Source organism: Mirounga leonina, unplaced genomic scaffold (genome assembly GCF_011800145.1).
Source record: "Mirounga leonina isolate KUSES-001 unplaced genomic scaffold, KU_Mleo_1.0 Mir_154, whole genome shotgun sequence".
Taxonomy (NCBI): domain Eukaryota; kingdom Metazoa; phylum Chordata; class Mammalia; order Carnivora; family Phocidae; genus Mirounga; species Mirounga leonina.
The window spans coordinates 33216094-33229543 of NW_023270389.1; the positions used below are offsets into that span (position 1 = coordinate 33216094).

General features: G+C 37.9%; 1 protein-coding gene across 2 annotated transcripts in view; it reads left to right on the forward strand.

Moving 5' to 3' along the window:
* Positions 1 to 13185, forward strand: part of LOC118014264 (membrane cofactor protein-like) — a 45466-nt gene extending 32281 nt beyond the window's left edge. The window contains exons 6-10 of one of the 2 annotated variants that reach the window (XM_035010438.1): positions 1016 to 1063; positions 4838 to 4891; positions 6196 to 6231; positions 6770 to 6830; positions 12718 to 13185. In XM_035010438.1, coding sequence (XP_034866329.1) covers positions 1016 to 1063; positions 4838 to 4891; positions 6196 to 6231; positions 6770 to 6830; positions 12718 to 12784 — 266 coding nt within the window. In that variant the 3' untranslated portion in view covers positions 12785 to 13185. The remainder of the gene's footprint in view (positions 1 to 1015; positions 1064 to 4837; positions 4892 to 6195; positions 6232 to 6769; positions 6831 to 12717) is intronic. The other variant, XM_035010439.1, reaches the window with a different exon arrangement.
* Positions 13186 to 13450: the final 265 nt, after the last annotated feature.

Below are 13450 nucleotides of genomic sequence, written 5' to 3' on the forward strand. Positions count from 1 at the left end.
TGGTGGTGGTGGTGGTTTTGTTTTGTTTTGTTTTTGTAGCACAGTTTAAAGTGGGACATTTCTGCTATCTCCAGAAGAAGACCTATATTTCCATTCCCCACCCCCACCAAACTCCTTGTCTCATACATTTATTCTTTTCTTTTTACTGGGCATTTTTATTTAGCAGTAGAAAATAGATTTCATAGCCACTGAAAGACAGGAGTAGTTCTTATTCATTGAAATGAAATGGAGGATTTCTTGCCAGTTCTGCTGATAAGCTACTCTGCTTAAGAACTGAAAGGTTATTTTGCTATGGTTGGAAGGAAATATCTTCCAGATTTCAGAGTTGCTATCTCTGAACTCCATTATTTGTGTGATTTATTGTCAATTAACTTTTGGGATTTCCATTTTTTTTTTAAAGATTTTTTTTTTATTTATTCATTTGAGACACAGAGATACAGAGAGAGAGAGAGAGAGCATGAGCAGGGAGAGAGGCAGAGGGAGAGGGAGAAGCAGGCTCCTCGCTGAGCCAGGAGCCCGACGCAGGGCTCGATCCCAGGCCGCGAAGGCAGACGCTTAACCATCTGAGCCACCCAGGCGCCCCGGGATTTCCATTTTAAAATACAAAGCTATGGCGAACATTGTTATGCATACATTCTGATGTACTTGTGCAAATAGATATTTAGCTTAAATTCCCAGAAATAGAATTACAAAGTTTAAAAGGTAAGTATTTTTCACTTTGAGAAATAATCTTTTTAAAATCAAAATTAAGGGCGCCTGGGTGGCTCAGATGGTTAAGTGTCTGCCTTCGGCTCAGGTCATGATCCCAGAGTCCTGGGATCAAGTCCCGCATTGGGCTCCCTGCTCCGCGGGAAGTCTGCTTCTCCCTCTGCCTCTCTCTCTCTCTCTCTCTGTCTCACATGAATAAATAAATAAAATCTTTACAAATAAAAAAAATAAAATAAATTAAATCAAAATTAAATCCATAATTTTGTATTGATAAAGTTGGTGAATTGAAACAAATTAATTTTTTCAGAATCCAAGACTCCTCATACGACTACACCTCCGAGTTCAAGTCATCCAGGTTCAGCAACTCTTTATCCTATTTTTATTAAGATTGGGGCGTCTGGTGGCTCAGTCAGTTGGTCGTCTGCCTTCTGCACAGGTGGTGATCTTAGGGTCTTTGGGATTGAGCCGTGTCCAGCTTCCTGCTCAGTGGGGAGTCTGCCACTCCACCTGCTTGTGCCCGTACTCTCTCTCTCTCTGTCAAATGAATAAATCTTCAGGGGAAAAAAAAGCTTTATAAGGTGATGGGTTAAAAATGATGTCATATATTTATTTGCATTTCCTTAATTATCGGTGAAGCTGAACTTTTTTTGGTCTACTTTAATTTATTCATGCCCTTTGCTCATTTTTCTATTAGGTTTCTGCAATATTTTTCTTGTTGATTTGTCAGAACTCATTATAAATGAAAGCCTTGTTAACATGAAGTGAACAGTTTTTTCTAGGTTTTTTTCTTTGCCTTAATTTTACTAGTCAGATTTCTTTTAAGATTTTTATACTATTGGATATAGATTGCTTTTTATAATTTTAATATATAAGCATATGAATATGTTTATAAAATTTCAAACATTACAAAAGTATATAGGATAAAAGACGGGTTCTTACTCTCTTTCTCTAGTCCATTACCTGAGTTAATCACTTAATAGTTTAGGGTGTCTTTTTATCTATTTCTGTACATAAACATCCTTTTCTGTGTAGTTATACATATTTTGGTGTTCATTTTCTTCATTCTTGAATAAAAATGGCATCATGCTGTTCATATTTTTCTGAAACTTGCACTTTTCCCACTTCCTGGATTAGGGTTATATTCAGATTTATTATATCCCATCCTTTTTAATGGTGACTTTACGATATGCCACAGTTTGGGGGCATGTGGGTGGCTCAGTCAATTAAGTGTCTGCCTTCAACTCAGGTCATGATCCTGGAGTCCTGGGATCAAGCCCCACAATGGGCTCCCTGCTCATCGGGGAGTCTGCTTCTCCCTCTGCCCCTCACCCTGCTTGTGCTCTCTCTCTCTCTCTCAAATAATAAATAAAATAAAATCTTTAAAAAAAAAAAGATATGCCACAGTTTATATAAACTATTCTCCCATTAGGGGCCTTTTACATGTGTAGAAGTTTTATATTAACAGGTAGTTGAGTATATTGATCTTTTCGCTGATGACTATGTGTGTTTTGTCTTTTTTATAAAGGCTTTAGGTTTTCCCCATGCTGAAACATATAATCATTTCAACCATACATCTGATGGCATTCTTTGCATTTAAGTTGTTGTTGCATCTGAAATTCATTGTGGTATATGGAGTGAGACAGGGCTCCTCTCCACCCCACCCACCCCCACCCTCACCCCCACCCAGTGGCGAAGTAGGAACATCTGTTGAATAAGTTGTCCTCTCTCCAACTATTTTCAAGTACCAATTTTTATTATATTATAAAATTCATGGGTGTTCTGGTCATTCTCCTGTACCCTGGAGCTCTGCATTCCTGTGCCAGCACCAAATCGTTTTTTTTTTACTTAGAGTACTGATTTTTTACATAGTATAGTATGATATATTTTTTTAAAGATTTATTTATTTATTTATTTATTTATTTATTTATTTATTTATTTATTTATTTGAGAGAGAGAGAATGAGAGAGACCACATGAGAGGGGGGAGGGGCAGAGGGAGAAGCAGACTCCCCGCCGAGCAGGGAGCCCGATGCGGGACTCGATCCCGGGACTCCAGGATCATGACCTGAGCCGAAGGCAGTCGCTTAACCGACTGAGCCACCCAGGCGCCCCATGATATGTTTTAATATCTGGCAGAACACTTCCTTTTCAGAAATGTTTAGACTTCTGTATGTTATTTTTTTTTCAAGATTTTATTCATTTATTTATTTGAGAGAGCGAGTAGGGGGAGTAGCAGAGGGAGAGGGACAGGCAGACTCCCCACTGAGCACAGAGCCCAGTGTGGGGCTCCCATCTCACCATCCTGAGATCATGACCTGAGCCAAGATCAAGAGTCAGATGCTTAACCGGCTGAGTCACCCAGGTGCCCTTGTGTGTTAATTTCTCTAAATAAACTTATATTATCATTTTAACCATTTTAAATGTACATTTCCGTGGCATGAAGTACATTCACATTGTTTGCAACCCCATCAGAACTATCTGTATCTCCAAAATGTTTTCATCATCTCACTTTGAATCTTTTTTTTAAGATTTTATTTATTGACAGAGAGAGAGTGAGAGCAGGAACACAAACAGGGGAAGTGGGAGAGGGAGAAGCAGGCTTCCCGCCGAGCAGGGAGTCCCATGCAGGGCTCGATCCCAGGACCCTGGGATCATGACCTGAGCCAAAAGCAGACGCTTAACGACTGAGCCACCCAGGCACCCCATAAGGGTTTATTCTTGAGTTCTCTGTTCTGTTCCATTGGTCTGTGTGTCTGTCTTTGTGCCAGTACCTCTCTATTTTGATTATTGTAGCTTTGTAGTAGTAAGTTTTAAAATCAGGAAGCGTGAGTCCCCCCAACTTTGCTCTTCTTTCTCAAAATTATCTTGGCTGTTTTTAGTCCCTTGAGATGCCATATGAATTATAGTTGGGGGTTTTTTTCTGTTTCCGCAACAATGCATATTTGAGATGGTGATAGGGGTTGCATTCATTCTGTAGATTGCTTTGTGTAGTATTAACATTTTAATAATATTAAGTCTTCTAATTCATGATCATGGGATGTCTTTCCATTTATTTATATCTTCAGTTTGTTTCAGCTACGTTTTGTAGTTTTCAGTGTGTGAGTTTTTCACCTTTTTGCTTGTTTTATTCCCGAGTATTTTGTTTGTTTTTGATGCTATAATAAATGGGATTGTTAATTTCCTTTTTGGATTATTCATTGTTAGTGTGTAGAAATACAACTGATTTTTGTGTGTTGATTTTGTGCCCTTCAGCTTTGCTGAATTCATTTATTCTAATAGGGATGTGTGTGATCCTTAGAGTTTTCTATGTAAAGGTTATGCATGTCATCTGGAACAGGGATCATGTTATTTCTTCCTTCCCAATTTGGATGCTTTTTATTTTTCTTGCCTGATTGCTCTGACTAGAACTTCTAATACTATGTCGAATAGAAGTGGAAGACACAGGTATCTTGTCTTGTTCCTGATCTTAAGGGAAAAACTTTCAGTCTTTGACTATTGAGTATGATGCAAGTGATGGCCTTTTCATAAATGGCCTTCATCATGTTGAAGTTTCCTTCTATTGCAGATCAATATCTAAATAGTTTATTAAGCCCCCCCAAATTTTTACTTCTAAGTAGAATCACATTGAATCCATAATCTTAATTAAATCTATAAGTTTAACAGTACACTTATGATACAGTTGCCCTACTGTACCACAGAATATTGTCACAGGAAGTATTACTGGACAAGAAGAATGCTGATCACATACAAATTTATAATATATTATGATGCTACCTTTAATGGGAAACATTCATTTATATAAGGAAAAGGAAATTACAAGGGTTTTTATACAAAGGTGAAAAATCAAGGGGCACCTGGGTGGCTCAGTCGTTAAGCATCTGCCTTCGGCTCAGGTCATGATCCCGGGGTCCTGGGATCGAGCCCCGCATCGGGCTCCCTGCTCGGCAGGGAGCCTGCTTCTCCCTCTCCCACTCCCCCTGCTTGTGTTCCCTCTCTGACTATCTCTCTCTCTGTCAAATAAATAAATAAAATCTTAAAAAAAAAGGTGAAAAATCAAAACCTATGAATTTAGAGGTCTTTAAACTTTATTTCTCTCTCTTTTTTTTTAATTTCCATTTTTTTTTTTCTAGGACCTCCCCCAAGTCCTGGTGATGAATCAACACCTGAAGACACTGAGACTTTAGGTACTATTTTGGTTATTAATAGCCTTGCATTATTAGACCCTAGAGTTCTACATGTAAATACCATATTTCAATTACTTGTAGTTAGAGAAGAAACCGTGTGTGTGTCACAAATTGGTAAAAATTGACATTTGGAGTTATTTTAATAGTGTAGATACCATGGCAGATGTAAGCAGCAGTATGTGTGAGTACATGCAGACAATATAGTTTTTAAGAGGTGCCCCCTCCCCAAATCGGATTCCTAGTAGGGTGAGGTACCTTTCTTAAATTCTATGATTACATATAGGTTAAAATACATACAACATAACTTGCTATCCATATGGTAGTGTTATTTTTTTATGAATTTGTAGATCAATTTTCTTTCTACTTGTCCCTTGTATACATAAGCCTTAAAGTACTATAGGTTGGATTAATTTTTTCTGTAACATGCTGGTGTGGCAAACTTTATGTAGGCTCACATAGTTCACACAATGTATGTTAAAGAAAATGAAAAAAAGTATAGTTGTGACAGTTAAAGATTTCTTGATAAGTAAATGAAGGGAATTGTCTATTACTTTTATTTGTATCAGACTTAAACATGACATTTTATGCTTTGACTTCCAGAAATTTAATATAAATAATGGCAGTTTAGAAGCAGAGGTATTCCTGACACCATTGCTAAGAATTAAGATTTTGTAGTATGTATTTATTTCTCTCTGGGTAGTCAGAAATGCATGTTTAAGTTTCTATGCATTATTTGCATCCATGTGCCCTGGTGTTTCATTTACATACTTAGACTCTCCTTGGTAATAAGGATTATGTCTTGGTGTTCGGGGGTGGAAGATCAGAAGGGGTTGTTGATAAGATAAAGTATGATTTTGAAGATTCGGCAGCTAACATCTGTGTGATAGATGGGTGAAACTTTATTTATGACTTAGTCCACAGACCCCATTTTTGTGTAAAAAATAGGAATTTCTACCAAAATCACAAATGATAGAATGAATACTGAACGAAACCAACTCTAATGGAGTAATACATTTTGAAACCGTTTTCTTCTAATCTACTACTGAATTCTAATTGTCCTAGTAAGCTGTACTAACCTGATATGGTAACTACAGCACAAAACAGTCAAAAGTGAAGTCTTACAAGGTGGAGCCTGAACGTAGGATCTGATTCCAAGGGTTCTGTGATCAGAACTAGTGCTCACGCTAAAACTAGACTGAGGAAGACCTTCTTTGCTGTAGCGTAGAGATGATCTGATCAAAATTAAATGCAACTATACTTGGGAACCTCAGGGACAATCTTCAAACTGTTCATTTTTTTCCCAGGCAACGGAACCATCGCTGCGATTGTTCTTTCTGTTCGTAAGTAGCCCAAACTTTGATGCCACTTAAATAAAAGTATTACTCTGAAAAAGTGCATTATTTTAAAATTTATTTAATTAAATGATTTTTAATTTAACTTTTCAGTTTCTATAGTTTATATAGCTTGAAATGAAGTCCACCAGTCTAGAATAGCCTGACCTTGTATATGATACACTACGTTTTGCTGGTGAATGTATATTCTTTTATACTGTACATGTCCACTTAGTAACAAATCCTAAATACTACATGTGTTTTCAGGATAATTGGTCATGAGTTTGCATCCCAAAGATGCTTTGATAATTTTCTAAACTAAGCAAGGATTCTTCTCTGGCTTCCTGTGGACTATTCAAGTGACTCCAGGGAATGGGCTTTAGATAGTAAAAGAGTCCAGATGGAATATAAATAGATATGTGCTTAAATAAAATAACATTTTCTAACTACTGAAATGCAACCAACAGTTACTTATTTCTGCTGCTAAATTTTGAATCTTGACAAGCAGCTCTCAGTTATGTATTATTTGTTTTCTGGTTTCTTGTAGTTGCTGGCCTTGTACTACTTGGCTGCATCCTGTACACATTTTATCGACACAAGAAGAAAGGGTAAATAAAAGCATGTTCCTTCTAACTAACTCATGGTCCTTCTCACTCTTGATGTCATTTTGTGCAGCTTTTCTGTTTGTCCTGCATACCGTCTTTTTTTTGAAACTGCCTGCATGAGCGCACCATCCTGGTTGCATGTGTTTACTGAAACGACCTCAGGTTGCTCTTACTGCCCCTGAAGTCAGAGGACTCTGTGCAGAGTGGCCGTGGCTATTAGGACTGCAAGAAACGTTTCTGTGGGATTTGAGAGTTAGGTTCTGTAGCAAATCACGGACCATTATGGGGCCTTCCCCACCCAGCTTTACCCTGTGTCCTACACTGGACTGGTGGCCAAGATGAAATTTAGAATGGCTCACTGTGGAGGCTTAGACAGTTGTATTCGTCGGAATTTGTATGATGAAAGTTTCCATTTGTCTGTGTAACTTAGGTAATTGTAAGAAGCTACGTAGGTTCTCATTCACATACCCAATTTGATTTGTTTTTATGTAGAGTTGTTACTTATACTTGCTGAACTGGGGAAGGAAAAACAACACTCTTTGATTTCCCTCTTATGTTCTCTTAATTTACTAGGTTGCAGTAAAACTGTTGAGGTTGCTGACAGGGGTAAGATTTACAAAGCACCTCATTATTAACTTTATCTGTGTTTTATTCTATAAAAATGAAAAGTAGGGAATCTTAAGATAGAAAAAAATGTACAAGTATATATCTTATGAGCAGAATAGGGGTTTTAAGCATCAGACTTAAATCTTAAATAATTTTCAATTTATTAAAGACTTGGAATAAATCCTGAAACATAGACCAAATTAGGTGCTTTGAAATTTCTGATCTTTAGTGATTTATTTCCCTATAGCTTTGAAATCAAACTAATAATTTTAAGACTTTTGGTATTCATGGTTTTATGGAATATATTTTCCCATATATTAATCATCTGGCTTAGGCTATGTAATAAAAGTACATTATTTATTTATAAAGAGCTCAGACTTTTAAAATATTACTTATTTTTTTTTAAGATTTATTTATTTATTTGAGAGAGAGAGAGAGCACACAAGCATAAAGGGCAGAGGGAGAAGGAGAGAGAATCTCAAGCAGACTCCATGCGGAGCCTGACTTGGGGCTCAGCCTCGCTACCCTGAATCAGGACCTGAGCCGAAACCAAGAGTCGAAGGCTTAACTGGCTGAACCACCCAGGCCCCCCTACTTAATTACTATTTCTAAATACCCACCATGCCTTCATTTGAGTCTTCAATCTTATATTTGTAGAACACATGATATGCATATTTGATTGTTAAATCAGCAGTATATTTTTAAAATTACATATACACAGCACTCTGAGTAGGAAATACTATGAGAAATATTTTTACAAGTCCAAAAGTTTTATAGGTTCTCAAAAACACAAAACAGAACAAAATAGCTCTCTGCTCCTTTGTTTAAAACAACACTGCATCAAAATACATACAGGTTCCTTAACAAGTATTAATGATACTCTCTCTAGCTACCAGTTAATGGGTCTTTTAAAGCTGAACAATTACGTGAGCAGTGTACCCCAGATGAAGGATTTCAGTAGCATTAGTGATCTGAGATCCCATGTCTCTGAGTTACCAGGCTGGAGACTATTATCGATGCACCCATATTCTTGAAATTTGAAGAAACACCATCAAACTTAATGGTAAAATTTTCTCCTGTTTAAGATAATTGGATTTTCTAAAGACACCACATCTCTGCGTATGTTTTTAAAAAGTGTGTGGGCTAATATTTAACTTTATATTGCTTTAAAAAAAAAAAAAAGTAAAGATTTCTTTTTTTTTTTTTTTTAAAGATTTTATTTATTTATTTGAGAGAGAGAATGAGAGACAGAGAGCATGAGAGGGAGGAGGGTCAGAGGGAGAAGCAGACTCCCCGCCGAGCAGGGAGCCCGATGTGGGACTCGATCCCGGGACTCCAGGATCATGACCTGAGCCGAAGGCAGTCGCTTAACCAACTGAGCCACCCAGGCACCCCCTAAAAAAGTAAAGATTTCTGTTAGATTCTTTGTAGTGCCTAATGTCCATCACCTTTCTCCCTGAAACTGAGTGTTGTTGCCTTAGAAACTTCCCTAAGAGACTATGAAGTGTATGTTCCTAGGGGGTAGTTCTGGAAGCAGGGCACTAGGCACAGACCGTCCCAAATTGCTGCCAAAACTTGGTACAAAATGGATTTTGATTTAAACTTGTATTTGTGATGACTTGGGAACACAGTTACCCTTCCGTGACCTCCATCCCACAGTACAAACATCGTGTAAGTCATCATTTTTCAGGCCATCAAACGTCTCTGAACGATTTGATGAACGTGGCCCCACGCTGAAGGGTTCTGCGAGAGTTGTCTGTTCCTTAGTCGTGAAATGGGCCCACCCACACACCTCTTCCTCTTTCCTTCCGGTTTCCTTTCTTACCTCATTTGCTGCCATACTTTCTCATCCGGGGATCATCGGCTCTTTCCTGGTGCTTTGCTACTGCTTGAGTCCTGTCTGGCTTGGCAAGACTGTGCAGCTCCAGAAAACAGATGCCTTTGCTTGACAGCAGTGTGTTCACATACGGGTGGTGATTTTCGTTGCATAAATGTATGATTCTCTCTACTCTGGTGACATCATCCCTGGAGAAGCGAGAGTTTGCTGAAGTCCATTAGAATTATTTACATACTTTATGTGTTTTATTACCGGTGACTCAATAGTTCTCCTGGTTTTTTTCTGTTAAGAATATTTATTATTTGGTAGAACTTAAACCTATTTTTATAATAATGACTGAGCCAGTAACTTTGTAATTTTTAAGCCATCAGTTCTTAAATGAAGGTTATAGAGGTTGGGGATTCACTCCATCGAGTGGCCAGATCAGGCAGCGGGGAGCGTAGCGACATGGGGCAAACAATCGAAGGCTCAGATCAACTTGAACGTTTTTCTACTTGGCTTTCCAATTCTTGAGCTTTCAACAAGCTCTTCAAAATATTTTAAACAACCAGTAAGTAAGAAAGAATTGTGTAGTCGAGAGAGCAAACTTTAGATCCATCCCAGAAAAATGGAATGTCAGGTAATAAGTTTTATAGAGGTCATTCCTCGGGGGGGATAGCAGATGTGCCTCAGGAAGAAACTGTACCCGATGTGAAAGTCAAGATGCATCTGAAAATGTCTGCCTTGTCATAAAATTGACTTCTCAGACAATATTGCATGCTGTGGGTATTCCCGCTAAATCTAAGGTGTGAGAGACAAGGACCCTTTGTCCTCACAGAGAGTTTACATTATTTGTATCAGGCTAAATGGTTTCAGGGGTAAACAGATTGCACAGAAATTTAGAATCTGTTCATCTACTGGGTGACCTATAAGACGTCAATGTCAAAGTAGCTTCTTGCACAAAATTCCTGTTTCACATTCCTAAATGAGAATCAGAAAAGTCATCATTGATGAATCTAAATGTCAGCTGTGCTTCCATTTTCCTGTCATTGATTTTATCCCACTTATTATGCCGCTCTGCTGCCTTTTGGTTTGATGTGACTATTTTATTTAGCCCTTTTCCCTTCCTCTGTTCAGCACATACAAAACTGGTGAGAGCCACAGAGAAGTAAAATTTAATTCTCTCTGAGAAGAAGAGATGAGAGAAAGGTTTGCTTTTATCGTTAAAAGGTATCGGCTTTGTGTGTTTCTTTTAAGAGATGTCCTTTCTAGAACAGAAAATAGTCAATGAATATTTAGATATCAATACTCTGAACTAAGATATGTTGGCAGTAAACATCAAGAGGATTCCTGTGCCCTTTGCTAAGTTGTTGTTTTTATACCATTCCTGTTTTAAATAACATGTCCTGGCAGGCGTTTACTTTGACATAGGCTCCAACTGAGTAATGTCCCCGTTGTCCTTTTATCAGATTGTCAGGCTCCCTCGACCACCTAGTAGTTGTAAATCCAAAAGTGCAGAAATTTTTTAGCCCAGTGGGAAATAATCATAGAATCTGTTCATTTTAAGTGCAGGGAGGAAAAAGACCCTTTTTCAGAAACCAAAATATATTTGACTTAATTTTGTAAAAGAAGCATTCAAAAAAAAAAATTCAGTTTCAACTTGTAAATATTAACTTTAAAGGCACTTACCTGTTTTCCATGAACAGAGTATCTTTAATGTGTGAAAGAGAAACCAACCAAAAAATCCTTAGATTTTGAAAAACTATGAATTGCATTGCCTTAGACCCTTTGAGCCTCACTGCCCTCTGTCCTAATGAAATGAATTGGAAGTGTTCCTCCCTTTGTACCAGAATGTGTGTCTACACAGCCGGGAAGAGAGGAGATATGTATCCCGCTACTTATAATGTGAGGTGCTATAGTCAGGAGTTTGGGAGCAGACTACACAGGCCAATTAGGAAGGGCCATTTCTTGGTAAAAGCAGAGTGGTGTCTTGGGTCACAGGAGCAAAGGGGAAGATGGGACATACCAACTGAAGTGGCAGTAGGGGCCTCCCCAGTCCTGTGAATCTTCCTGGTCTCTTAGGATTCCTTTGAGGCTAAAGCCAACCAGGAAGGTAGATTTCAGTCTGTCGTGAGCTCCAAGGTGTCTGTAAACATTGGAAGGTCATATAATGGATGGTGAAGGTAATATAAGACATCTGTAATTAGTAATCCAGGGTTAGATTTTCACCATCTTTAAACTGCTTCGTTGTTCTATCAAATAAGTGTTTCCTAAAAGTTAGGTGAATCCTTTTTATCTTTCTCCTCTCTTGGATTCTATTTAAAATTCTATTAGAAGAAAAGGATTCCACCACCACACAAACCAAAGAAGTACTGACTCCAAAAAGTAGAAAAAGATGGCAGTCTCAGAGAATTCACTGATAGTCCTAACTCACAATATAAAATGGCTCCCAGTAGTCCTCAGGAAATTGCTCGATCACAAGTGTATTTTTGTGACAGTGGTGTCTCACGTGATGGCGTCCCCCAGAGAAAGAAGTACTAGGGTATCCAAAACTGACATGGTTAGCTGTTAGGTTGGGTAGGCATCCCTGAAGGGGTCACTGGGCCACACGCACTGGTGAACCACTGACTCATCCACGGTGAGTTTTCATCTGTCCGTTCTAGTCATTTTACTAAGGCAGGGACTAGACCTGCGTTTTCCAATTCAATAGTCGATAGTCCCGTATGGTTACTGAGGACTTCCCAGTGGCTAGTCCTCTGTAAGTTGGCCTGTAAGTGTAAAATACACACCAGCCTTTAAGACTTAGTACAAAAAATGTAAAATAACACGTATATTGGGTTAAAGTAAAATATATTTAAATTAACTTCACTAGCTTCTTTTAACTTTTTTTAAATGTGGTTTCTAAAAAATGTAAAGTTACCCATGTGACTCATAGTATATTTCTTTGGAAAGCATCGGGCTAGAATAACAGGTTTTAGAAAGATGTCTATTGTTACCATAAAATTGTGATGTTATCCTTAGTTATTTAGGAGAATCTCTTAGCGAAACACATGATTTCCTTGACCGTGAGGGCTAAATGGGGCATTATTGAGCTTGAAGGCTGGTGAAATTGTTACCTTTTCAAAAGTTTCCTCTCAGAGCCAGATTTAAAATTTTAGTATTAGGAAAATAAGTGTTTCTCTCCAGTCTTCCCCATTAGCCTTCGTTTTAATTGAAATGAGAAAATCTTTACTAAGTACTTTGTATCATACTGTTCTATTGTTTTGGAATCAAAAATATAATACAGGGATAGAAGGGTTTCTGGAGAGTAATTGGACATTTGAAATTATTTTTTAAAAATCATTTATTTCCTAGTTCATGCATTCCTATAGTTGTTTTTTTCAATTGTCAACTTTCTAAATAGATTTTGGACTTGAATTTATGTACTTAATTATGTTTATCTTTGATACTTTTTGCCTCGCCTTCTAGGGGAGGAAACATGACGGCCGAATACAGTGCTTGCCAGGATAAGTCAGCTACATCAGCAGAGCACTAACTGGTTTCTCCACACCGGTTTATCCTTTGAGATCTACAATAAATTCACATAGCTTCTATGGAAAACAGTATAAATGTTCCTCAAAAAATTAAGAATAGAGAATCACCAGATGATCCCGCAATTCCACTCATGGGTATATATCCAAAGGAAACAAAACAACTGTGTAGTACTCTGTTTACTGCAGCATTATTTACAAGAGCCAAGAGAAAGAAACAACCTAAGTGTTCCTGGAGGGATGAATTCTGAAAGAAAACGTGCTATGCAAATATGGCAGCATACTCTTCAGCCATAAAAAAGAAGGAAATCTTGCTGTTGAGGACAAAATATATGGACACTGGGCATTTTGCTAAGTGAAATAAAAGTCAAAGAGAAAGACAAATACTGTAGGATCTTACTTATTGTAGAATCTAAAAACAAACGAACAACAAAAAACTCCTAGAAACAGAAACCAGATTGGTGGTTGCCGGGGGGTGGGGGGCAGAATTGGGTGAAGGGGGTCAAGGGGACAAACTTCCAGTTTTAAGATTAGTAAATACTGGGGTAGAATTAATGTGCAGCCTGGTGACTGTCAGCAATGCTGCTATATTGTATATTGGCAAGTGGCTAAGAGTAGATCTTAAAAGTTCTGGTCAGGAAGACAAAAATTTTTGTCACTGAGGTGCTATC